This window comes from Pipistrellus hanaki (genome assembly GCF_964339955.1).
Source record: "Pipistrellus hanaki genome assembly, chromosome: 1".
NCBI lineage: Eukaryota > Metazoa > Chordata > Mammalia > Chiroptera > Vespertilionidae > Pipistrellus > Pipistrellus hanaki.
The window spans coordinates 80,787,910-80,814,038 of NC_140503.1; the positions used below are offsets into that span (position 1 = coordinate 80,787,910).

General features: G+C 36.7%; 1 protein-coding gene and 1 long non-coding RNA gene across 11 annotated transcripts in view; one reads left to right on the forward strand and one right to left on the reverse strand.

The window, feature by feature from the left end:
* AKAP6 (A-kinase anchoring protein 6) overlaps positions 1-26,129 on the forward strand; it is a 456,973-nt gene that overhangs the window by 387,412 nt on the left and 43,432 nt on the right. For all 8 annotated transcript variants that reach the window (XM_084874316.1, XM_084874310.1, XM_084874315.1 and 5 more), the window contains one exon: positions 22,396-22,611. In XM_084874316.1, the coding sequence (XP_084730442.1) occupies positions 22,396-22,611 (216 nt within the window). The remainder of the gene's footprint in view (positions 1-22,395; positions 22,612-26,129) is intronic.
* LOC311618090 overlaps positions 1-26,129 on the reverse strand; it is a 474,169-nt gene that overhangs the window by 98,906 nt on the left and 349,134 nt on the right. The window contains exon 3 of one of the 3 annotated variants that reach the window (XR_014794227.1): positions 9,945-9,978. The exons of the other annotated variants lie outside the window; for them this stretch is intronic. This is a non-coding gene — a long non-coding RNA (uncharacterized lncRNA). Of the gene's footprint in view, positions 1-9,944; positions 9,979-26,129 lie in introns of those variants that run through there. 3 annotated transcript variants of the gene reach the window in all.

Sequence of the window (26,129 nt, forward strand, 5' to 3'; positions counted from 1 at the left end):
CAGCTTCTGTGTTGAGCTTCTGCCCCCTGGTGGTCAGTGTGTGTCTAAGCCACTAGTCAGACAGGTGGAGGGACACTTAGCATATTAGCCTTTTACATCTATAAATAGCATAATCCTGTTCTATTTCAGCATTTATTTTTAATACAGCAGGGTAAATAGATAAAGTAAATAAATAAATAAATAAATAAATAAATAAATAAATAAATAGTAATTAGATAAAGAAAACCCATGGGATTTCAATGATTTCGGATGTGTGGCATATTCTGTAGGAACTGAATTATCTATGTGTTGTATAATTGACCTATTACCATCTAGGTAAAACCACAAGACAATTGTTTTCCTTTCAAGACTAGAATAAAATAAGTTAATCATATAGTTCCCACATTTGCCATCTCACCTGTAGAAAGGGAGTTGCAGAAAACCAGGTCCCAGATTACCAAAGGAGAGTCTCCACATTAGGCCGCATTGCAGTTTTGAGCAAGATGGCAAACAGAGTCCATTTTCTTACTTACATTTTGTTTTCATGACTTTTTTGTATTTTGATCACATTTATTCCAGATTAGTGTGCATGTGCATGTGTTCATATTGAATTGTCAGTGTTCAAATTGAATTGTCAGTCATCTTCTATAGCTTTGCTACCACATCATTCTTTTATAATTTACTAATTGATCATATTTATTGAGTGCCCTTGGTAGGTTGTTGTTGACAACATTATAATCTATGATTTTCAGTTGTGTAAATTCTGTAAATAATTTATCTTTGCCTGATATTTTTTATTTGTAAATTTAGGTTTTTTAATTGTAAGGATTCCCTTCAATCTTAGCATATTGCAACTGTAGCCATCTTTTTTCTTTGGTAAATCTATTCAATTATAGGTACCATTTAATTCCTCTAGGCACCATTTCAATTTGGCACATAATTCCTGGTTATGTAGGCAACTCTGTGTATCAAGATCATGTTTCATCATTGAAAAGGATGCTTGAGAAGGACAAAGGAATTCTTGGAACCAAAGTTGCAATACTATGGCCTTTGGCAACCACAGTAGCCAACTATCTCTTTCTACCTATATTTTATAATTTTACTAGAGATGCTGATCTAAAATGGAAAAGAAAAGTCTTTCTAGTTATGAATTTCAATGAGAATGATGGCAAAGATAACATAAATTATATATATTTTGATTTTATAAATCATCAAGACTTGGTTGATTTAAAAGTAGAAAGAAATATACCAATAAGTTCCTGGTGCAATAACGGCAATCTAATATATAGGTCTATAAGAAATGGAAGATAGAAAACTTTGGGTAGAAATTCACAACCAAACCAAGTTGAAAAGATGGAGGATTTGGATCTAGCATAACTAAACAGAAACCCTGCAACCAGAGGCCTACACTTATTCTTTTCTCATCTCTTATGTGCTTGAAGTCCTTCACACTGTATCTAAAAGCTTACCACAACCTCACCCAATGTCTTTTTTTTTAAAATCAATTTTTAGCAATTATTTTAAGAGACTTATAAATTGCATTCTAATCTAATTAGAAAGTCTATCTTTTAATAAGAACATGAAGCCAATTTACATTTTTTATATATATATTTTTAATTAAATTTATTGGGGTGACATTGGTTAATAAGATTATATAGGTTTCAAGTGTACAATTCTATGATACGATACATCATCTATATATTGCATGTGTGCCCACCACCCAAAGTCAGATTTTTTCTAACACCTATATCTGACCTCCTTTACCACCCTCTACCCTACTTCACCCTGGTAACCACCATACTATTGTCTGTGTCAGTGAGTGTTTTTTTGTTATTGTTGATCATTTATTGCTTTCAGTTTTATATCTCACATGTGAATGAAAGCATATGGTTCATGCCTTTTTCTGTTTGCTTTATTTCACTTAGCATGATATTCTCAAGATCCATCCATGTTGTCACAAATGACAGTTTTTCATCTTTTCTTATAGCTGAGTAATATTCCATTGTATATATGTACTACATCTTGTTTCCACACTTCAGTTTTTTCCATGTTTTAGCCACTGTGAATGATGCTACAATGAACATAGGAGTGCGTATGTCTTTACAAATAAATGTTTTCAATTTTTGGGGGGTAGATACTCAGACAAGGGTCTGCTGGGCCATATAGTGACTCTATTCTTACTTTAATAATATATATATATATATATATATATATATATATATATATATATATATATATAATTGATTTTTCTTACAGAGAGGAAGAGAGAGGGATAGAGAGCTAGAAACATCGATGAGAGAGAAACATTGATCAGCTGCCTCTTGCACATTCCCTACTGGGGATGTGCCTGCAACCAAGGTACATGCCCTTGACTGGAATCAAACCTGGGACCTTTCAGTCTGTAGACCGACTCTCTATGCACTGACCTAAACCGATTTTGGCCTATTCTTAGCTTTTTGAGGAACCTTTATTTACTGTTTTCTCAGTGGCTGTATCAGTTTACATTCCCACCAGCAGTGAATGAGGGCCTTTAGATTTATTTTCTTGATTAAGATTACTGAACTTTAATCTTATCACAGTCATTCACTTAGTCATTCAATAATTATTTATTGGACAACTACCATGTGGCAGGCACTGGTCTGGGTGTTTGCAATGCATAAGCTTACACTGCGGTCTTGTTTAAGAATTTTGCTATAAGGCATGTTGTTTTGTTCATTTTTACTTTAGTAAATTGTAAAGTTTTAAAAAAAATCTTTACTTTCAATATCAAGTGTAAATCAGCCTCTCATGTCACTTTTAAGATGACAATTGACTTTTTTCTGTATTCACCACTCAACTTCTGTGTTTTTGTTACATATTACATGTCAACAAAAATATGTAATATGTAATTATAGACTCATATATATAGTCTATAATTACATATTATAGACTATATATATGAGAAGGTATAGACTATATACATGATACAATAAAATAATAATATTATTATTTTACTAACATAATTACATCTTTTCTCATACTTTCAATAATGTCTTTTGACATTTGCATTATATTTTAAAAGAATGTGAAAAATGATTCAGAATTCTTTATAATACTCATTTTGTTGCTCAACATCTGTTTTTTTTAAGTATTATGATTTTTATCTTTAAAAAATAATTATTCTTATATTTACTACTGGACTACCTTCTAATAGTTCTTATAGGAAAAGTATATTCCTCATAAATCTCACAAACCCTTGCATGGTTGATATGTGTGTTGCTTGACTTTGCATATGAACAGTAGGTACGCCTAATATAAATTTTTGCTCTGGTGAGTATAGTCTCTTGACATCAAAACAGCTTTTGGCATATATAGCCATAAAGGAGAAGCCTGATTTTTGGTTTTCACTTTCATGTGAGTGGGTGTTAGCCTCTTTTCATTTCTTTTGCTGGTAACTTAGTGCGTCCTAATTGATTTTGAAAATTTAAATCCTGCTTTAGATTAGAAATTTTTGCCTACCGTTTGACTATTGAGACTTCTCCGCATGCTTAGTTCCCTCCCTTTGGAGGTCCCATTCTTTGCACATTGGGCCCCCGGATACTTCTCTCACTTAAATAAATCAATTCTTACTTTCATGTCTTTATCGAGGGACTTCTGGCAGAATTCCCAAGGTGGTCTTATGTTTCTTTAGGACCCAAGTTTGCAGTTTATATTATCTTCATTGCCATTTTTAATTCAACAAAAGTTCATCTTCGTACAATCTTTACTGATCTTAATTTGTTCCATCTTCAGAAGTACCTACCTCAGCCCAAGGATACAACATCCTGGTGCATATTTCCAAGAAATCAATTGAAACTTTTTTTAAAGATTTAATTTTTTAGAGCACTTTTAGGTTCTAAACAGCACAATTGAGGGTAAGATTTCTCACACACCCCTATTCCCAAATATGCATAATGTGTCAGTACATGTGTTGGTTTTCTCTCTCTGGTTATTTTTAAGGAGGGAGTTTTGTTTTCCAGGACTGGGTGTTGAGATAGGTCCCCTGAGAGATTCTCTAAGTGGCACCCTTGTATAAATATTTCAGGTCGAGACAAAATCTAAATGGGAATTAAGATTTCCCTTAGTTTTATTATAATTCAGAGATGAGAAGGTATAGACTATATACATGATACAATAAATTGTATATTGATTCAGAAGCATAGGAGTACCTACATGTCCAATATTAGGTGAAGTTGAATGTAAGCCAAGGAGCCTACATCAGTCATCAGGGGCATCCTCAGTTCCCCAGAGCAGGAGAGTGGTCTTGTAGAGATGTGTGTCCATCCCCTTGGAGGGAGAAAGACCCATTAGGAAGCAGCTATCTGGTACATCCTGGGGACTTGATATATTATAATTACAGTGAAAGAGAGGAAGCTGGATTTAAAAGAGACCACAAGGTTAGAGATGACAGGATTTGGGAACTGCTTTGGTGGTAGGGGTAAGGGGAAGAAGAGGCCTCACTCCCACCAAGAGCTCCATTCCCTGGAATCTATTGTCTCTGCATTGGCTCACAGTACTCCCCTTCTTCTTCTTTTTTCTTATTTTATCAATTTTAGAGAAAGGGAGAGAAAGAGAGCAACATCGATTTGTTGTTCCACTTATTTATGCATTCATTGGTTGATTCTTATATGTGCTCTGACCAGGGATTGAACCTATAACCTTGGTGTATAAGGGCAATGCTCTAACCAACTGAGCTGTCTGGCCAGGGCTTAAAGCCTCCTTTAAATGAAGGAAATCTTCATTTAAAGGCATTGAGAGTAATAGAACTTATGTAAGGATAGAGGGGTTCTGGTACCTAAAAAGAGGAGCTAGTACAAAATTATTTGGGGGATGTGGATAGAGATATTTTTAATTCATTCAACACTATTCTCTTAAGCCACATGTGTCAAACACAAGGCCCGCGGGCCAAATCCAGCCCGCCAGGCCTTGCAATGTGGCCCGCACCGCGCTGTCATCACTGCACTCTGCTGTCAGTTTATGACATTGTCAGTTTATGACTGTTCAGTAAACCATTCGGCCCGAGATTTAGGCTGGATTTTAGATTTTGGCCCCTTCTCTGATTGAGTTCGACACCCCTATCTTAAGCAAATATGTATGTCGAATGCTGTGCTGGGCACTGGGAATCCTGTGGTGAGTCATCCCTTGCCCTCTTCCAAGGAACACGCAGTCTAAAGGGAGATATAGACAAGTCAGCTCGCAAGTAAAATAGAACGCGGAGTGTGCTGTGATAGTGTGCTGTGGAAGCACATGGGGCCTTCCTGGGAGGGCAGGTTCTGGTGCCGAGAGGCAAGGACGTTCCTAGAGTAAGTGATTCTAAACTGAGATCTGAAGTGAAGGAGGGGGAAGCCTGGAAATAAGTGATTGAAGAGATTTCTGTGTTGTTTTATGTGCTTATTTAAATTTTATTTAAATGTGAATATGTATGAATCTATGTCTCTTGTTAACAAGCTATAATGTAAACCTTTTTTTAAGATTTAATTTTTTAGAGCACTTTTGGGTTCTAAACAGCACAATTGAGGGGAAGATTTCTTATACACCCCCTGCTCCCACACATATATAGTGTCTGTCCCCCAATATCAACAACCTCCCCAAAGTGGTACATTTGCTACAATTGCTGAACATACACTGACACATTATAATTGCATGAAGTCCATAGTTTATAGTTTATATGGTTCATTCTTGGTATTGTACACTCTATGAGTTTAGACAAATGTGTAATGACATGTATCCATCATTATGGCATCATACTGAGTATTTTCACCGCCCGTAAAATCCTCTGTGTTCCACTTATTCATTCCTCTTCCCACACCCCTGCATCAACCCCTGACATCCACAACTAATCTTTTTGCTCTCCCCAGTTTTGCCTTTCCAAAAATGTTGTCCAGTTGGGACCAGTCAGTATTTAGCCTTTTCAGATTGGTTCATTCCACTAAGTAATATGCATTTAAGATTCCTCCATGTCTTTTTATGTCTTCATAGCTTATTTCTTTGTAGTACTAGTATTCCATTTCCTGGATGTAGCATAGTTTACTCAACCATTCACCTACTAAAGGACAACTTGGTTGCTTCAAGTTTTGGAAGTTATGAATAAATCTGCTATAAACATTCATGTGCAGATTCTTGTGTGAACATAAGTGTTCAGCCTCCTTGGGTAAATGCTGAGGATCACGTTTGCTGGATATTACCATAAAAGTATGTTTATTTTGTGAGAAACTAACAAGCTTCCGAAGTGCTAGTTCCATTTTGCATTCCCACCATCAATGAATGAGAGGTTCTATTTGTCCACATTCTCGCTAGCATTTGGTATTGTCTGTGTTCCAAATTTTGGCCATTCTAATAGGCGTGTGGTGGTATTTCATTGTTTTAAGAGTATAAAACATTTTAAAGAAGGAGCTATCTTGAAGTTGTATTTGTTTTGCATGCTCTTCATAGTATAGTAGACAATGCCTTAGAGTCACTAGAAACTCATGAGGTACTTAGCAGGTTGTAAAATGTCATCATGAGGTGAGACCTGAGATCATTTAGCCAGCTCAACCTCCTATTCCAAAGAGGAGAAAGCCATGTATCTGATAAATTAAATGACTCACCCAGGACAGAACCAGAGCCTGAGCCAGATGGCAGCCCACATCCACTGAATCCTAATCCAGGCTCAGTCCAGTAGCACTGAAGCTGTAATTTCATGTGAGTTATCATTGATGTCTTCACATCTCAATTTTTCTTTTATAAAAAGAGATAATAGCCTATCTCAGTTGAATAGAAATAAAAAAATTATCACAAGGAGCTTTTGATTAATTCGAAGTGTAGAAATGCTTATTAATACTGTGAAGTACTTTTATAAACAATATTAAAAACACATTTAACAATAAGGCAAGGTTCCTGTGGCCTTGAAACTCAGAGACTTGTCTACAACTTCTCATTTTCAAGGTCTTTACTCTTAGGAGTTCAACTCAGTATAGTTTGCTGTCATTTTTTACCTTGTATTTATGTTGCACCTCCATATGAGGAGCTTAAAGAGCTTTATAGACATTAGCTTCTTAATCCTCCCCAAATCTCTCTAAGATAGGGCAGAAGCATAAATCATTATTCCCATCTGGAAAAAAATAGCCTAACTTATCTCTCTTAATTTCACTGATGCTCTAAACTGTTGATTAAATCCTAATTTATACCCTGTACATTTAGAATATCAAATGCTCTTCCCCAAGGAATTTTTCTTCCTTTTTGAATTTAATGTCATCAGGATAAGTGTAAAAATAGGTTGACAGGTCTGAAGTTAGAAGCTTCTCTGAAAAACATAGGATAGAGTATAACGAGTTCCTCTCATGCTCTCTTCTTTTTATCAAAATGTTCTTTATTGCCCTTCAGTCATGACAGGAGAAATGACTTTTAGAAATTGGAGGGGTGTTTCAATACTCATTCATTCCTTTATCAGTTAGCCAAGACCAACCAGCAAGAGAACCGATGGCTATTCAATCATTCCCTCCTAACTTTCAATAAAACACTGGTGCAACAGACTTCTAGGTTTTATGAAAACAACAATGGAAGTTAAAATTTCAACCTCATGTGTTTTGGTTAGGCATGTGGTTCTCACTATAAAAAACATTTGGAATTAGACTTTCAAGATGTTAGAATATGACCAAGACATGCGTAGAATCTGAGACCAAGTAAGATTGATTCATGCAAATAATAGCACAACATACTTGTCCAATTAAAACATTTGCCTACAGTTCCGGTTAGGAAAATAAATAAAAGTGATAAAGACAAAATAAAATTAATATTCTATCATCCCTAGAAGTTCATCAGAGGAGATGAGAGTCCACTTACAACTGAGAGATGTTCAAAGTTATATTTTATTATTTTCTGAAAAGTCTATCTCAGACCACCATATGATATTTTTCCTGTCTCATAATAGAATAAGGTTATGAAATAATCTGATGCCAAGAGATGGTGAAGGTTAAAGGACCATTGCTTTTCAGAGAAAGAGTCTGGAAGGCATATAAAAGTTACATAATTTATTTGAGATCACACAACCTGTTATTCAAACTAGCAGAAGACTAAACTGCTCACTCAATCTAAATTGCTTCTCTAATGTTCAACTAAAACATCTTTGTGCTCAGATGACTTCTCTTCTGCCTTGCCACCAATGGGAGTGTTTAAAGATGGAAGTTCTTTAAACAAGGGTCCAGAATATTGATTTGAGCTAAATAAACACTATAGCAATTTACCAGTTAGCTAATATTTAGAGTCTCTATGCTACCTAATATAATAGTTGAAAAGTGTTTGGCCTTTATACATAGTTAAACTTCTAAATGACCCTGAGAATGTGGTTAGTATTACTGCACATCTGGGAATACTGATAGCTGCTGGGAAAGAGTTGGGTTTCCCTGGGCTTCCACAACAAACACAAAGGGAAAAGCTAAGATGCAAATTCCCAGTGGTCCAAACTCTTAGGAATTATCCTATTTATTTTATATGCTATGAAAATAAAATCAGAAAAATGAAGTTTATAGAGCTGTCTATACCTCAGCTTCTTCTAGGTCAGGAAGGAGTATATGAATGAACAGAAGGATCTATCTAATACTGACTTTTTGCCCCTCATACCATTTTCTGTCTTTTTAAGTGGTGCTATACCCCATAGCCCAATTCTCTTCCTGAATTCTGTGTCCCTAGCATTCTTGAATTTGTTTATTTTCCATCTGTAGGATTCTGGAATTACAGAAATTACTTCCCCAAAATGCCAATTCCTAGCTGTTAACCTTGAAGTAACACTCTGAGCTTTGTGATGAGTTCCAAGAATGGCTTCACAGGAAATAAGAAGCAAGTTAGCCAGAGATAGGTCTGGAAAAATAGGATTTGTTTGTTTTTTTGCTTGTTCAGAAGAGAAGGGTGAAGAATAGCTAACTGTGTATGGATGAGAGAGCTAGAGAAATACCATGCATCAGAGTTGAGTGAGTCACAATTATTCTAAGACTCTGTCCTCTCCTGGGTGTTACACATTATCCCTGAGAATTCCTCTTGGGTCATCCTTGCTCCTGTGTTCTCTTGCTTTCTTTCCTTATAGTCTTTCATTCTCCAGGTGTGGTCTTCATTATGATCCTTTTCTCATATTTAGCTTCATGGGTGTATTGCACTATACCTTGTCATAAAGAATTCTTTTCTTCCTCTCCTCAAGACTGCACTGGCTATTCTTTTGACCTGGCCAGTAAATATGCAAAACATGTTAAAGCTCAGATGAGTTTAGGTCCTGGGATTGGCAGGCTACCTAGAGAAGAAAATCACCTTCATCCAGTCCCCAGAATTACTTTGAAATGGCTCCCATGGAATCAATAAGAGATAAAAAGTACAACAGTTTAAATAGATTTCAAAATATAATAATGAAAAATAAATGGCAATTAATGCCTTACCTGCTCAGGAAAGGAGTGATGGTAGGATTTTAAGTAAAGGTATTTTGTGGTAGAATGGCTAAGTTCCATTTATATCCAGCAGCTTTTCCCCTTTATTGCTAAAAGTACCTTTCTATAATTGCAAACTGGTTTAGCATCTTTACAATAATGGACATGTTTTTAAAAGATTATTGCCAAAAGTGCATTCTTTATTCCAGGGAGACTCTGTAATAGATACCAGCATTTTAGTAATGATACAAGCAATCTGTAAGCTATTACAGTTTTCTTTGGAGTAACTTAATCTTCATATTGTTTTGTATGTCTGGAATTTTAATAGTGTTTTTAATTTAGAAAAGGAAATATATAACATATTACTAATTGCATGTGAATATGAACTAAGCACATGACTACTGAGCTTGATTCTTAAAAACAAACATATTTAAAAGTACTTAACCTAGTGTAGGAAAAGTCAAAGGGAAATTAAAGAATGCCACACAGGGATATCATCAGCTTCCATGGAGAGGGTCTGCATTTTTAGAATGGTTATTATGTTTTGGTTCACAGCTAAAAAAAAAAAAAAAAAAAAAAAAAAAAAAAATAGCTGAGAGGGCTAGAAATATTCCTTTCCAAATATAATTAATATTTTTTTCAATACATAAAGGTACAAACACAACAAAAAAAGAGTATTTATAAAAGACTAATGACCTTTTTTCTTGGTGACACCATTCAGTATTAATGAATAGACCTGGTACTTAATGATTCAACTTAATTGGTGAGGATACTATATTGCAAGAAAAAGAAAGATTTTTTTCTAGGTCAAAGGTCAGGCTAATTAGGCCACAGAGGTAAAGGTGACTGACCTGTGGGCCTCACTGCTACCTAGGTGAACAGAGGGGAGGTGATTTTTCTTACACATGAAAGTATTCACTGAAAATATTTTAAGTGGTTATAAGAAATCATTTAGTGTTAGAATCTAGACCTGTGTTATCATGTACAATTTTAAAACTATTTTGGCACAAATCCTAGATCTTCTTCAAGGAGCCAATAGAGATGTGCTTGGCGAACCAATTCAGGAGATTTAACACTATTTTTAAAATCTAGTTTTTTACATTAAATAAGGCAGTTTGTTATTTTGAAAGAAGTTATAATCTACTTAAAACTGTCATTCTCTGTTTCTGACTTGCAATTAGGTGGTATTTCCAAAATGTCAGACCTAGATTCTGCTTCTATCATCATCATAATAAAATGTGACAGCCAAGATATTATATCAATACCTTTTCCATAATTAGCAATAAGGATCCTGACAAGGGTTAACTAGAAAAGTTTCATAAACATTTTTCTGCAAATGGTTCTGACGGGACTACTACGCTTTTAAAATCTGCTAACGTAGCAAAGACTCATGACAACCAGGAGACAAATCTATGAGCAAAACTGTTTGGAGAGAATAGTTTTGTAGTGTGTGATGTATGTTATGTAAATGAGCTTATTTAGGACTCTCATCTATTTTATTATTGGTGACCAATTTAATAGAGGCATTTAAAAAACAATATTTCTGCCTGACTTCTAGAAATGAAGAAGATACATTGATATAATTGAGAGCAAATGATTGCATGTCATGCCATTTAATCATGTCATTTTTCAATTGCTATTTTTTGCACTTCACTGCATGCTTATAGAATATTTGGTTTCAATATAGATTAAGTCCCATGCTTTGCAATTGAGCTGAGTTCTTATATTGTCTGACATTTTCTTTTAAGTTTGGAATCAGTTAAAACACATAGATGTCATTTGTCCGCATTTTCTTTAAAATATGCAAACATCATTCATACTTCACTAAGGTATTTTAATTTTTGGCTGTCTGGAAGGATTACTCCTTTACAATTTTAGGATGGAAATTTTTATTTGCAACTTACTAGATATTAAGTTAAGCACATAATTGGTTCAAGAATGAAGCTATCAGGACCAAAAGATCTGCTGACCCCTTGTTGGAAACATTGATAATCATTTGGCTAATGAATGTTTCCTACTTTTGTTCAATCTCTTCTTTATTATTTATATAAATTATAGCTTTCTCAGAAAAGAGATTACCTCCCACTGTCTTCTATAATATGAGGTTCTTGAGGGTAGAAAGTTTTGTCTGTTTTGTTCACTGATATATCTCAAACACTCAGAAGAGTGACTGGTATAATTGATCTTTAATAAATATTTGTTTAATGAACAGATTAGTATTTTTCCATTTCTGCTATCATAACCACCATTAAGAGTTTCATAGATTACTAATTATTAACATATTTGCAGGATGATGAATGTGTAGAAGATAGAACCTGAATGGTGTACAAAAGTTCAAAAGTTGTTTGCTCTTTTAACAATAACCTTATTTATGGCTGTTGCCACTTCTGGTTAGGAGTCAGGGGCAGAAATAGTCTAATAATGTGGAAATCTTATAAGCTCTGCAGCTCTCTTATGAAAGGCAGTGTAGCATAGTGTTTTTTTGAATTGGCTCTGAATTCATATTGCACTGTTTAAAATTCTGCTTTTCTAGTTGTTTGCTGGGTTATCTCTGATGAGATACCTAACCTCTCTGTGTCTCCCTTTCTTCACTTATAAAATAGGTAGATGACAATAATGTATATGTCATAGTACTGTTGTGAGGATTAAATGAGTCAATACATATAATATACTTAAAAATTCATAGCATACAGAAATACAAAAATATTTGTCATTGGCTTAGGAGATTAGTGAAAATCCTATATAATAAAGAGCTAATATGCAAATGATCATCATTCCCTAATGGCTCAGACACTCAACACTGGGGAGAGAGGAATGGGGACCAGCCAGGGCAAATGAGCTCACCAGAGAGGAATGGGGAACAGCCAGGCACAAATGAGCTTGTGAGAGAGGAATGGGGACCAGCCAGGCTACCACCTGGGAGAGGGACAATCTGCCCACCCCACAGTCCCAGGCACCAGCAGTATGGCTGCATCTGTGGCCTGGGAGAGGGCCAAGCTGTCTGCCCGCAGTCCCAGGCATCAATGGCTGCACCTGTGCCTGTGGCCCTGGAGAGGGACAAGCTGCCCATCCTACAGTCCCAGGCACCTGTGGCTGTGGCCTGGGAAAAGCCACCCGCCCATGGTCCCCTGTGGTTGTGGCTGGTGCAGGCAAAGCTGGCATGGGTCCTGGGTGCCTGAGGCCAGCCAGAGGGTGGGTGGGTGTAGCGACAGGGGTGATCAGGCCAGTAGGGAAGCAGTTAGGGGTGATCAGGCAGGCAGGCAGAGATAGTTAGAGGTGATAAGGCAGACAGAGGTGGTTAGGGGCAGTCAGGCAGGCAGAGAGGTTAGAGGTGATCAGGCAGGCAGACAGGCGAATGGTTAGGAACCAGTGGTCTCAGATTGTGAGAGGCAGTAGCACAACCTCCAATGGGTCCGGAATTGGAGAGGGTGCAGGATGGGCTGAGGGGCCCCACCCCACTAGTACCTAATAAAATAGCTAAGAATAGTGCTGTCTCAATTAATAAAACAACGATTGTTGGTTATTACTTTGCATTGAAGTAAATCTTGATTAAAATGTAAATAAAAAATAACATTATTTTTATTTTGTACAGTTTCAGTTATATGTAGTCAACTCAGAATGATCTTTGGTAAAATATATGAAATATATTTGATATGTCAGATCTCTCATATACTTTGTACTGGCACCAAAAACACAATAGATTAAAATTTCATAAGATATATTTGACTATATATGAAACTCATCACTGGAATAATTAGACATAACTAACATTTTTAACTTTCACATTTTCTTCAGCTTCTTTTTCAGATCCATAGTCAACTTTTCTGTTTATGCTTTGTGCCATTTCTAGAAGTATGATAGCTGTATTTTAAAAAGGTACTGCATTATTTTTATTATATAGAAGAATGTCTTATCTGAGATTTATAGGTTTACAGTTATGACTCTATTCCAGGAAACCATTACTTTAAAAAAAAAATAAAAGCTCTAAGTTTGCTTTTGTGAATGTGTTAGTCTGTGTATTGACCCAGGGTTACAAAACCATGATGACTGGATGGTATTAGTAATATTATAGGGTCTGTTGTTATGACATATTCTAAAAGAATGGTAAATTTTCTGGTTATATAATCAGTTGTGTGGTTGATAATATATACATGGACTTACCAAGTGATTTTTTCTAAAATAGCATCTTTATTGAAATTTAATTCACATACCATAAAATTTAATTTAAGAATGTTTTCACCACCCTTAAAAGAAACCCCTTATGCTTAGCACTTTCTATCCCCCTGGACTGCAGCTCCTGGTAACCACTAATATACTTTCTGTTTCTGTGCATTTGCCTAGTCTAGACATCTATACTAATAAAAGGGTAATATGCTAATTAGACCAGACATCCTTCTGGACAAAGCCACAGTGGTGAGGGCCGAAACAGAAGCAGTTAGGGGTAATTGGGCCAGCAGGGGAGAGCAGTTAGGGGGCCACTAGGCCAGCAGGGACCAGTTAGGGGATGATCAAGTCAGCAGGAGAGCATTTAGGGGCAATCAGGCAGGCAGGCAGGTGAGTGGTTAGGAGTCAGCAGTCCCGGATTGCAAGAGGGTTCAGGCGAGGCTAAGGGGACACTCCTCGCCCCCATTGCAAGAATTTTGTGCATCAGGCCTCTAGTTTTATATAAAATGGAATCATACAATATGTGGTCTTTTGTGACTAGTTTCTTTCACTTAGCATAATGTTTTCAAGTTTCATCCAGTATGTATTAGTACTTCATTCATTTTTATTGCCAAATAATATTTTGTTGTATGGATGTACATTATTATCTATTCATCCATTGATGGGTGTTTGTGTTTTTCCATTTTTTGGCTTATGCCTAATGCAGCTATGCATAGTTGTCTACATAATTTTATGTGTTTTTCATATTTTTTCAATTTTGGGGGCATATACCTAGAAGAGAAATTGTTGGATCATATGGCCATCCTATGTTTAAATTTTTAAGGAAATATTATATAGGTTCCTCTATATCCCCACCAACATTATTTCTGGGTTAGTTTTTTTGTTTTGTTTTGTTTTGTTTTGTTTGCTGGTGAGGGCATTCTAGTAGGGGTGAAATAGTATCTAATATTTTGATTTAAATTCACATTTCCTTGATGGCTAATAATGCTAAATTCGTTTTCATATATTTATTGGCCACTTATATGTCTTTTTTTAGAAATGTCATTCAAATATTCTGCCCATTTTAAAAATACAGTTACTTGTCTTTATACTGTTGAGTTTTGTGAGTTCTTTTTTTTTTTTTTAATATATTTTATTGATTTTTTACAGAGAGGAAGGGTGAGAGAGAGCTAGAAATGTCGATGAGAGAGAAACACTGACCAGCTGCCTCTTGCACACACCCCACTGGGGATGTGCCCGCAACCAAGGTATATGCCCTTGACCTGAATTGAACCCGGGACCTTTCAGTTCGCAGACCAACGCTCTACCACTGAGCCAAACCGGCTTCAGCGTGAGTTCTTTATATATTCTGGATACAAGTCCTTTATCAAATACATAATTTTCAGATATTTTCTCCCATTCTGTGGCTTATCTTTTTACTTTCTTTTCTTTTTTTTTTTCTTTTTTTTTTTTTTTTAATTCTCACCTGAGGATATTTTCCATTGATTTTTAGAGAGAGTGGAAGAGAGAGGGAAAGACAGAAAGAAATAATGATGTGAGAGAAATACATCAACTGGTTGCCTTCTGCATGAGCCCCAAACAGGGCCCTTGATGGAAATCAAACTTAAGATCCTCTGGTCTGTAGGGCAACACTCTGTCCATTTAGCCAAACTGGTAAGGACTCTTTTTACTTTTTTAGGGTGTCATTTAAAGACCATAAGTTTTTACTTTTGTCCAAAAGTCACTTGTACTTTTGGTGTCTTATCTAAAAAAACATTGCCTAGCACAAGGTCATGAGGATGTACATCTATGTTTTCCTTTAAGATGGTTTTAGTTGTAGCTCTTATATTTAGGTCCAGGATCCACTTGGAGTTACTTTTGCACACGGTGTGAGGTGGGAGTCTAATTCATTCTTTTGCATGTGGATAGTTGTCCCAGGACCATTTGTTGAAAACACTATTTTTTTCCTGACTTAAATGACCCAGGAGGTTTTTAAATTCCAATTATTTCTGGTAAGCATTCAATATTCAATAGTTAAGGCTCTATACTTATTATAAACAAGTCTTTGTAGCATAAATTAGCCTTGCTTTTATAAATGTTATCTTGTCTAAATTATTACATGTCGTATTTTGTTTGTACATCTGAACTTGATGTCATGTGATGTCAATCTAAAGCACATATGTCAAACACAAGGCCCGCGGGCCAAATCCAGCCCTCCAGGCCTTGCAATGTGGCCCGCACCGCGTTGTCATCACTGCACTCCGCTGTCAGTTTATGACATTGTCAGTTTATGACTGTTCAGTAAACCATTTGGCCCGCGATTTAGGCTGGATTTTAGATTTTGGCCCCTTCTCTGATTGAGTTCGACACCCCTAATCTAAAGTATTCCCCCAACCTTCACCACTTTCTATCATGTCACCCTATTTTTTTTTATAGTTGCTATCACTATCTTATATTTTCTTGTATATTTATTTGTTTTATTTCCAACTTTTCACCACATCTCCGCAACCCCCTCAAATTTGAAAGTAAGTTCCATGAAAGCAGAAATCTTGTTGTTCACTGTTATATCCCCACCACTGAGAACAGTGCCTGGCACTCAGTAAGTACATTTAGGTGGATGGATGGATAATGGAATTATGACTTTCATGATATTCCACTTGAACTTTCATTCTGTTTTAAAATGGTACAAAGGTTGTGGTTTTTGGACCTTTCCTTATGTGTATCCTGCAAATGTAATGCCTGTTCTCCCTTTTCGTCCTTCACCTAACTGCTCACCTACCTACCTGCCTGATCACCCCTAACCCCTCTACCTGACAGCCTGCTTGCCCCCAACTGCCCCCCACCGGCCTGCTCACCCCAACTGCCCCCCCCCCCTTGCTGGCCAGATTACCCCTAACTGCCCACCCCCTTGCTGGTCTGCTTGCCCCCAACTGCCCCACCAGCCTGATCACCCCCAACCGCAACCCCCACCAGCCTGATCACCACCCCCCCCTCCTGGCCTGATCTCCCCTAACTGCCTCTGCCTCGGCCCCACCACCATGGCTTTGTCTGAAAGGACGTCCAGAAGTTCTTCTGGAAGGTCTCCCAGTCTAATTAGCATATTACTCTTTTTTTAGTATAGATGGCTGTAGGTATTAACATTGCCCGTATATGATGCCTTATTATACCTTTCAAACAATCCTTGTGGCTTTGTTTTACTATGTAAGCTTTATGAGAGCAAAGCTTCTATATAATTTAGCACAATGCTGTATGTGTTAGAGTTGTTCATTACTAAATGATTTGTTTGACAACATGATTAAAAGACAAATATCCCCAAATATGGTATTCAAACAACCGAACGTATCAGCATTCTTAATAATTACATTGAAAATTCTGGAGATTATCAAGTTAATACTACTAATATAAAGGTATCACAGGTCAAAAAGTTCTATTCATTGATTATGGATTCTTTTTTTTCAGACATTTGATTATGAAATTGGAACTTGTAACTTCTATACTTCTTTTAAAAATCCGGTCTAAGTAGATTAATTCTCCTATCTGAAAAGCTAAGTCCCTCTGTTTTCTGTAGACCAGTGGTTTCAAAATGTAGCATGCATAGTTTGGATACATGCTATTATGCTAACGCAAGAATTTTTTTAAAACATGCAAATCTGGACTAGTTAGCCAGGGGTACTGATCTCTTTCCCCTTAGATTTTCAAATTAAAAAAAAAAGGCAACATCACTGAAACAAGTTTGGCTCAGTGGATAGAGCATCAGCCTGCGGACTGAAAGGTCCCAGGTTCGATTCCGGTCAAGGGCATGTACCTTGGTTGATTGATGTTTCTTTCTCATCAATGTTTCTAACTCTCTATCCCGCTCCTCCCTCTCTGTAAAAACTCAATAAAATATATATATTTTTAAAAATGACAACATCCAACATAGAAACAAAAGAAGCATGGATAGTTATCACCTGTAGGGTTCATTAAACTGAGTTTCGCTGGGGCCTGTCTCAGAGTTGCTGGTTCAGCTGTGGATTCCCACCAGAGAATCTGCATTTCCAACAAGTTTCCAGGTGTTACTAATGCTGCGTGACCTGGGGAACACATTCTAAGAACTTTGCTCTGGAAAACTTAGCGGGTCAGGAGAAGACAGTCATCTACCTCATGAAATTAAAATGGTAAAATACAGAAAATGCAAAACAGAAAAAAAGAAGGAAAGGTGTAAGTTACCCTTGCAGCAGGGAGATAGGACTAACCACCTGCCACACTGTTAACCAGAGACCTCACATGTTCTTTTTCACTCTTCCTTTCTCTCTCCACACTCCAACCAGATCGAAGGCAGACATGTATCATATGTGATGATCTAATCTTCTTTGTTGTATTTGCCACACAGAAGGCATACTCAGTAAATATCATTAAACAATTGATCAATCTAGAGGGTAAAGTCATGTTTGACTTTATAAATGGAATTGCTTCATACATAGAGTTTTGTGTTTTTTTTCCTATTTGACAGATCAGCCAGAGTCTCACCACTTTATTACCTAATGATGTTACATTAACCTGCTGAATAAAATTATGTAAGAGACATGGAGACAAATTGCTTTGGAGTTTCTCAGCTAGAAATTTTTTTTCCATCTTTGTTTTTAACATGTGCTTGGTTTGGGTATTTTTTAAATATTATTTTCCTTCTCATATCTTGTTTCCCTATTTGATTCTTACATTTAACTTATTGCACATTTTGATCTTCAGTCTAATTACAGTTTTTTATTTTATTTTAAGCTTACTTACAAGCTTTTGTAAGAGATGACACTATTGTTTAATGTTATGAATATGGCTATTCAAGCAAATATACTCATTTCTACGCAATATGTGTACATTCTACATATATTTAACATATAGTGAAAATAAAATACTGATACTGGATGTCTTACCTTTAATGGTGTTAAACTAAAGTCAATGTCAAGAGTGATGTTACATCACCTTTGACTTGATAATATGAATGATTTAAAAAGTTGATAGAGGAAGACCAGAGAGGGGAAAAAACAATTAACTGAAAACATCCCTTTTCACCATCATTAGTGAATTGAAAATCAAATGGGAAGTCTCTAAGTGTGAAACAAAATCCTTCAGCCTGTTGGTAACTGTCTTGTTAACATGTCCCAAAAGATGTGTGGTGCAAGCATGTCAAACTGGCGGCTGGCAGGTTTGACATGATTGAGGGTTGGAGAGATGATCATTGTAAAGGAAAAAGCAATTTAGAAATTTTTATTTTTACTGTTTTGCACTTCTCATTTTCTACAGCAAATCTGCCTGTTTAGTAACATGAGGAAACTAACTGGAAATGTAAAAATAAGTAAATAAAGTAGGTTGTCAGGAATTTAAAAGTAGCACCAACCTATAGCCCAATAATTGGATTCTGAGATGACACTAAGACAGTTACCTACATACTAACTGAGATAGCCGTGTAAGAGGAAATTGCCTACATATTACCCAATAATAAGAATAACAAAATACAAAAGCGTCTGGAATCTCTTTCTTGTGCATATTAATAATTAATTATTTTTCTTTTTAAATTTTCTTTCCCTCTTTTATCTTTGAACTTTTCCAGAAAGGCAATATACCTGTGTTTGGGAACCAGCATAATTTAATTAGATAACAAGGAAAATGCTTCAAAATTGGCAATGAAAAGCATTCCAAAATTGTATGTTCTTACTTCCTTTTTCAGTTAGCCCCAGCCCGCAACACATTAGGTCCTCTCACTGCCCCAGGCCACTTGCCTTGACCATCTATTATTTATTTAGTTATTTTTATTATATATTTTTTCATTTTTAATTGTATTTTTTATTGGTGATAGTATTACAGATATCTCCCATTTACACCCCTTCATTTTCCTCCTCCCCTCAGTCCCTTCCCATTCCCCAATTCTTCACTAACTTTGGACCTTCTATCCTTATAACCAGCACCATCTAACTTGGACCATCCTGTTTCCCTGACTATTGCACCAACTCCTCAAATAGCAACTTGGATAAACTCCTGTCAGCACTTCCCTGTCTGCATTGTTCTTGCTATTGTTCTTATTTGTATGGTCCACCTCTAGTAGGTTCTCAGCTCCTGGAGAGAAGGAGCAGTAACTTGCTCCTTTTTGCAGCCTCTGTGCCTGAAACAGTGCCTAGCTGATGGAAGGAGCAATATACATTTAAGGAGGTCTGGAGACTGGGATACGTTTGTCTTATTTCTGTGCCTTACTTAGATTGCTTAGTTTGGGTTTCTGTTTAAAAGTACTTTTCCTTGAAAATGGAAGACAAAAATGGTTATAATCGTTTGTTCTTATGTAGTTATATTTCACATTTCTCTATGCATAGTTTATCATGGAAAGAATATACACTACAGAGTCTAAGAAACACTTCTAGAAAATGCACTGATTTCATTTAATGTGCGTTTGTGATTATAAATAAATATGTATATTTTAATGTTTGTCACGGTAACCCATTTATGTAGAAAACTGTATTTTATCAATTATATCTTCTAGATATAAAAAGTCCCGAAAAAATACATTGGTCGAGTAAAATTTCCAATTTACCCTTCCTTTTTAAAGTACTGTGACTCCCCAAGTGTGCATATAAGATACATTTTTAAAAAATATATAGAATATAAACTAAGTTCTTTTGATATTTAAAGAAAAAATTTTACAATTGTGAAGATCCAAAAATCAAATATTGAATATGCACGATTAAAAAAAACAAAACAGGAGAGAGAGAGAGAGAGAGAGAGAGAGAGAGAGAGAGAGAGAGAGAGAGAGAGAGAGAGAGAGAGAGAGAGAAGAGAAGAACGTGTGTGGGGATGGGGCGATTAGCAGGATCGGAGCTATGGAAGCAATGCCGGTTGCTTTAGTAGACCTCAGGTTTATGTTGAATGGCTGGGGGTGTCTCCTAATTCAGCACTGAGCTAATGAATAGCATCAGTAAAGAAATTTGTCAGACCTGTGGTTACTATCAGGAGTTATATAGAAAAATAGTAATGATCCCTAGGAAAAGAAATAAGGGTAAGTTCAGGAAACATAACTAAAAATGCCACATTGGTATAAATTGAATAATAAAATTCCTAGTCATATTTTGCCATAAATAGAGCTTTGGGAAATTGTCACTCACCTTATTTAAAATTCAGAAATATTAAGGGTACAGGGTTCTCTCATTACAGAAATAATAGAATTCCAGCTATTACTGAGTTAGGGTCATTTAAATGGCTATGGCATGTACTATACCAATAAGTGGAACATCTGTATGAAATGTCCACCTGCTGATCTACTGCCACTCCATGCACATTTCAATGAACCGTACTGAATCATTTTAGGACTTCTAATGAAGCCTTATCTAGATTAACATTTTTAGCACAAATACTTTCAGGCATTAAAACCCTCACACTAAATGAAATTGCATTGTCTTATTTACCCTTGTTGATTAATAAGCAATCTGTTAACTATTAGAACAGTCCAATTGTGGCAGTAGCAGGAGATTAGTAATGCAGCGATGTTGTGGGTATAATCATCATTTCTCCTAAAGGCTTTGAATTAGAATATCACTTATATACTATCCGTAGGCAAAGAAAAGATATAATATTTTTAGACATATGTATGCACTATTTTGCTTGAATCGTTCAGCTTGGGGTCACTACAGCAATACAAATGCTTCTGGGGGCAAAATGCTATTTTGATGCATGCATATCCTTCTTAAATAGTGTGACTATCTATTAAAAGGAACACAGAGCCAACAAAAATAGAGCAGTAATAATCCAGTATCCTAATTTCTGTTTTCAGAACATTACTGCTTTGTTAGTCAAGCTTCTGAAGAGCAATGTTGCTTATCTTTTTTGTCAAATAATAGATGTTATATATCAAAATTCTTTAGAATCTTATTTATCTTATACACAGCCAGCAGGAAACTAAACTTTTGGCTCCAAAAATATTTGAGAGTAAATTTGGAAAAAAATTTCTATTTGAGCAATTCTGTCTTTTGCGTTTCCTGGGACTTTAAATCAAAGCATATAATCTGTTTGGCAATCATCTAACCCAATGATTTATTTCATTAAATTACTAGAGGCACGGTGCACAAAATTCATGCATGGGGGGTTGATGTCACAGCCCAGCCTGCACCCTCTCCAATCTGGGACCCCTCGAGGGATGTCTGATTGCTCGTTTAGTCCTGAACGGGCAGTCAGGCATCCCTCTCACAACCCAGGACTGCTGGCTCCCAACTACTCACCTGTCTGCCTGCCTGATTGACCCTAATTGCTTATTTCTGCCAGGCTGATCACTCCCTAACCACTCCCCTGCAAGTCTAATTTATGCCTAACTGTTCCGCTGCTGGCCCGATTCCCCCTAACTGCCCTCTTCTGCCTGCCTGGTTATACCTAACTGCCCTCCCCTGCTAGCCCCTAACTTTCTTCCCCTGCAGGCCTGGGTCCCCCTCAACTGTCCTCCCTTCTAGGTCTGATCGCCCACAATTGCCCTTCCCTGCTGGCCATCTTGTGGTGGCCATCTTCTGACCACATGGGAGCAGCCATCTTTGACCACATGGGGGTGGCCATCTTATGTATCGGAGTGGTGGTCAATTTGCATATTGTCTCTTTATTATATAGAATAAATCACTTAGCTATAAGGTGGGACCCAACATTTTAGATGGAGAAATCAATGAAAAAGGGAAGAGGATTGGGATGCAGCTAAATTGCTTGGCATTAGTTGGCTGTCCAATCTAAAAATGACTCCAGTGTCCTTCTTGTTTACTTGTTCATAGCTGAGCATATCACTACAATGATGGTGGAAGAGGGGGTTTCATGTCTTAGAAGACTCTGCCCTGTGAACACTCATGGCTCGGCCTTCTCTGTGTTGCAGTCACTTTGTGGTGAAATCAAGCAAAGGCGGCGTGGAGTGGCCTCCATCCTGCGGTTATGCCAGCACCTTCTGGATGGTGGGGAGACCTACAACCTAAGCGCGGACCACCAGCCCATGCAGCTGATCATCGTGAATCTCGAGAGGAGATGGGAAGCCATTGTCATGCAAGCCGTCCAGTGGCAAACACGACTACAAAAGAAGATGGGAACGGAGTCTGTGAGTGATTTTTTTTTTTTTTAAGTAGAATGGTCTCTCATTTTTCTCAGTAAATATTCTTTCTGGGCTTATAATTTGTGTTCATTTAGCTAATTAAATAGATAGCTATCTCTGACCACTAAATGAAACTCCATTTATCATAACACAGATTTATTCACCTACTAATAAGATGCATTTTAGGGTATCTTGTGGGTTTTCTTTGTTTTTTGTTTTGTTTTGTTTTGTTTTTTTTAAATCACATCAATGTTTTGCTTAACCTTAACAAATGAAGCCATAAAATCTTTTCATCATCTCTTCACCAACAATATTACTTAACTAGAGGCCCGGTGCATGAATTTGTGCACCAGTGGGGTCCCTCAACCTGGCCTGCAGGATCAGGCCGAAATCAGCTCTCCAACATCCTCTGAGGGGTCCTGGATTGGAGAGGCACTAGCTGGGCCAAGGGACCTCATTGGTGCACCATAGGGCTGGGGATGGATGCAGGAGGTTGGCCAGCTAAGGAGGGACTGCAGGAGGCCTCCAGGGCATGTCCAGCCCATCTCGCTCAGTCCTGAGGGGCCAGACCCCAGCAGCAAGCTAACCTATTGGTCAGATTGTCTGCCTCTTGTGGTCAGTGCATGTCATAGCAAGTGGTTGAGCAATCTTAGCACATCATTAGCATATTATGCTTTGATTGGTTGAATGGGCTACTGGACAACCAGACTCTTAGCATATTAGGCTTTTATTATATAGGATCATAAAATACACATGAAGATTTTCCTCGCAGGTGGCTTACCATTCTCAGAGCATGTGGAGCAATGTGTATGTTCCCCAGATAAGGCCATTCAATAACGTGTATTGTCTACCTTTTTGTTATGTGGTCCTATATAATAAAAGTGTAATATGCAAATTGTCCCCTTGACTGGCAGTTCTTCTGGAAGTTCGACCAGGGGGAAGGGTTGCCAGCTGCTAGGGACCCTACCAGTGCATGGATTTCATGCACTGGGCCTCTAGGGTGTTAATATTGGTACAACAATCTCCATTGTTCCTGCTTGGAGCTCCTCCTATTACAGTTGTATTGCTGAGAAGTAGTATGTTTCCTCTTAAGAGTTTTAATGCAGTGCTTATGGTAAGGAAAATTTTAAGAATTTTCCAAATTTACTGTGATTCAAGCTGTTGCTAGATGAAGAAAATATATATATAACTAGAGTTGTTTTATTACAATATAGTATATGTACTTGTCCAAAAGGCCTTTATATCCTTAAGGTAAAGGGTTTTGTGGTAAAAAAAGATTGAATTCCCCAAATGACCTTGAAGTCAATATCTATTACTTGAAGGCCCAATTGTTATGTTTGACCTATGTACATGAAATACAAATATACATGCATATATAGAATAGAAAGTGTTTCTTAAATGTTTATATAATCAATTCTATGTGTTCAAAAAGTTCAGTATTCAAAATTGAAAAATCAAATGTAATAATCTTTTCTGAAAAACAGGCCTCTCCTATGAATTATAATTTTAAAAAAGCCTTAATTTGTAGTCTGATGTCACTGGCATTGGGAATTGGGAAGAGAGAGAGACAATGAATCAGTAAGCCTTCTCACTCTTTTTTAAAAATATATTTATAAAATATATTTCAGAAAGGAAGGGAGAGGGACAGAGAATTATCAATAGAAACTTCAATGATGACAGAGAATCATTGATTGGCCACCTCCTGCATGCCCCCCACCAGGAATCGTACTGTGACTCCCTGGTTCACAGGGCAACTCTCACCCACTGAGCCACGCTGGCTGGGCAGCCTTTTCACTCTTTTTGCATTTATTGCTATGTTGAGTCTAGTGGGTGATTTTTATCAACAGTTCAGTTTAATTGTTTTAAGCTGAAGTTGTTAAATTTCTTAAGACTTCCATGTTATTACCAGTAATTAGAATCCATATAATTGGATGCCTTTTATTTTTAAATGACCTGTTTAAAGGACCAAGCTATTTACCTGGAATCCTTTCTTCTTTGAGTGTTTGGAAGGGCAGAAGAGGTTATTTTTTATATGATAGATTGAAGCCTCTCAGCATGGTATTGGCCATAGTAAAACTTACACAAAAGCCTCCTGCACCCTGAGAAACTGACATTTTGGAAACATTTCAACTGCTTCAAAGAGAACAAGAAGTGGGTTTCGTTGGGTATTTACTTGAAATCAGATGATCAGGGATGATGGACTAGATCTCTTCAGACTAGATGTAGAGGTTTTCATCCAACTTCTGTGGTAAACGTAAGCTTTCCCTTTGAAACCCTGGCTGCTTCCTAGAGGTTCAAGCTACTACATAGGAGTAGAGGTAAATCACAGATAGAGAAAAGTCTTCCCTCTCTTTGCATTGGCTGTTGAATGTGTAGATTGTTTGGAAAGATGAAGATAGCAAATAGGGATTGCTGTAAACAGTGTTGAAAAAGGAATCACTGTTGAGAAAGGAATAGAAAAGTAGAGTGGCACTAATGCAATAATACAATGAGCATAGGGTACCTCATTAATTTGGAAATATTTCTTGCTTGCTTCTGATCTCTGTTGGTTGTCTAATGAGTCTAAGTTGCTTTGATGGGCAGATACATATTTCACCAATATGCGAGGCTGCCTTTGCAGAAAAGCAGATGTCTTTTATTTGCTCATCATATGTCCCACCTCTATGTTAACCTCTTCTGTGCACAGGGACTTTCACTGCTATATTTCTAGGGTATGGGATGTACTTTCATGTAATGGATATGTGATAGATACTTGCTAAATGGATGATTACTTGCTTTCATTTAATATATTTTGTTTCAATCTAGTATTTGACCTCAGTTACTAAATCTACATTAATTCTCAATGTTTATACTCTCACAAAATGGCTTTTAGTGTTTTGTTTCTATAAGACCATTTTACTTTCATGAGATGACCATGAAGATGCCTTCTAACCTTTCTTGTCTGATAGGGACACTGTTCCAAGTTCTAAAATATGGTGTAAAGTATCCACTGGTATACTCTTTGTTCTTCAAAAGTAATTTCTGAAGGAAATTCTGTATGAGGTATTGGATAAGGTGTTTCTAAAAATGTGGGTTAGGTTAGAAGTAGAGGCTCTGGTTCTCACTGTGCTATCGGATTCTTTTCATTACAACTTTCTTTATTGCTCCTAATGAGGTAAATAATGAATATATTTATCTTGTCTTTGAAAATTGCAAGAAAGCAAGAGATCTTGTGTTAAATTCTGGAGGTCAAAACAGACAAAGCCCAAAAGCATCTTTCTCCTTTATCATCAAGATTTGAAATTGCATAATTATTGACACCATGCTTTGTTCTTCCAACACTCAACCTCTTTGCCCAGATTTACTTTTATTTTGTTTAGAATTGATCTCTGCCTATATTTTTTTAAAGCTTTAATTCTAATTTTCATTTGACTCATGTTTGTTTGTTTGATTGTTTTAATTTCTAGTCTCCTTCCTTATTTCTTTGTGAGCAAAGAAGCTTGAAGTTTGTTCTTTGATTTCTTACTCTGAAACAAATGATCAGT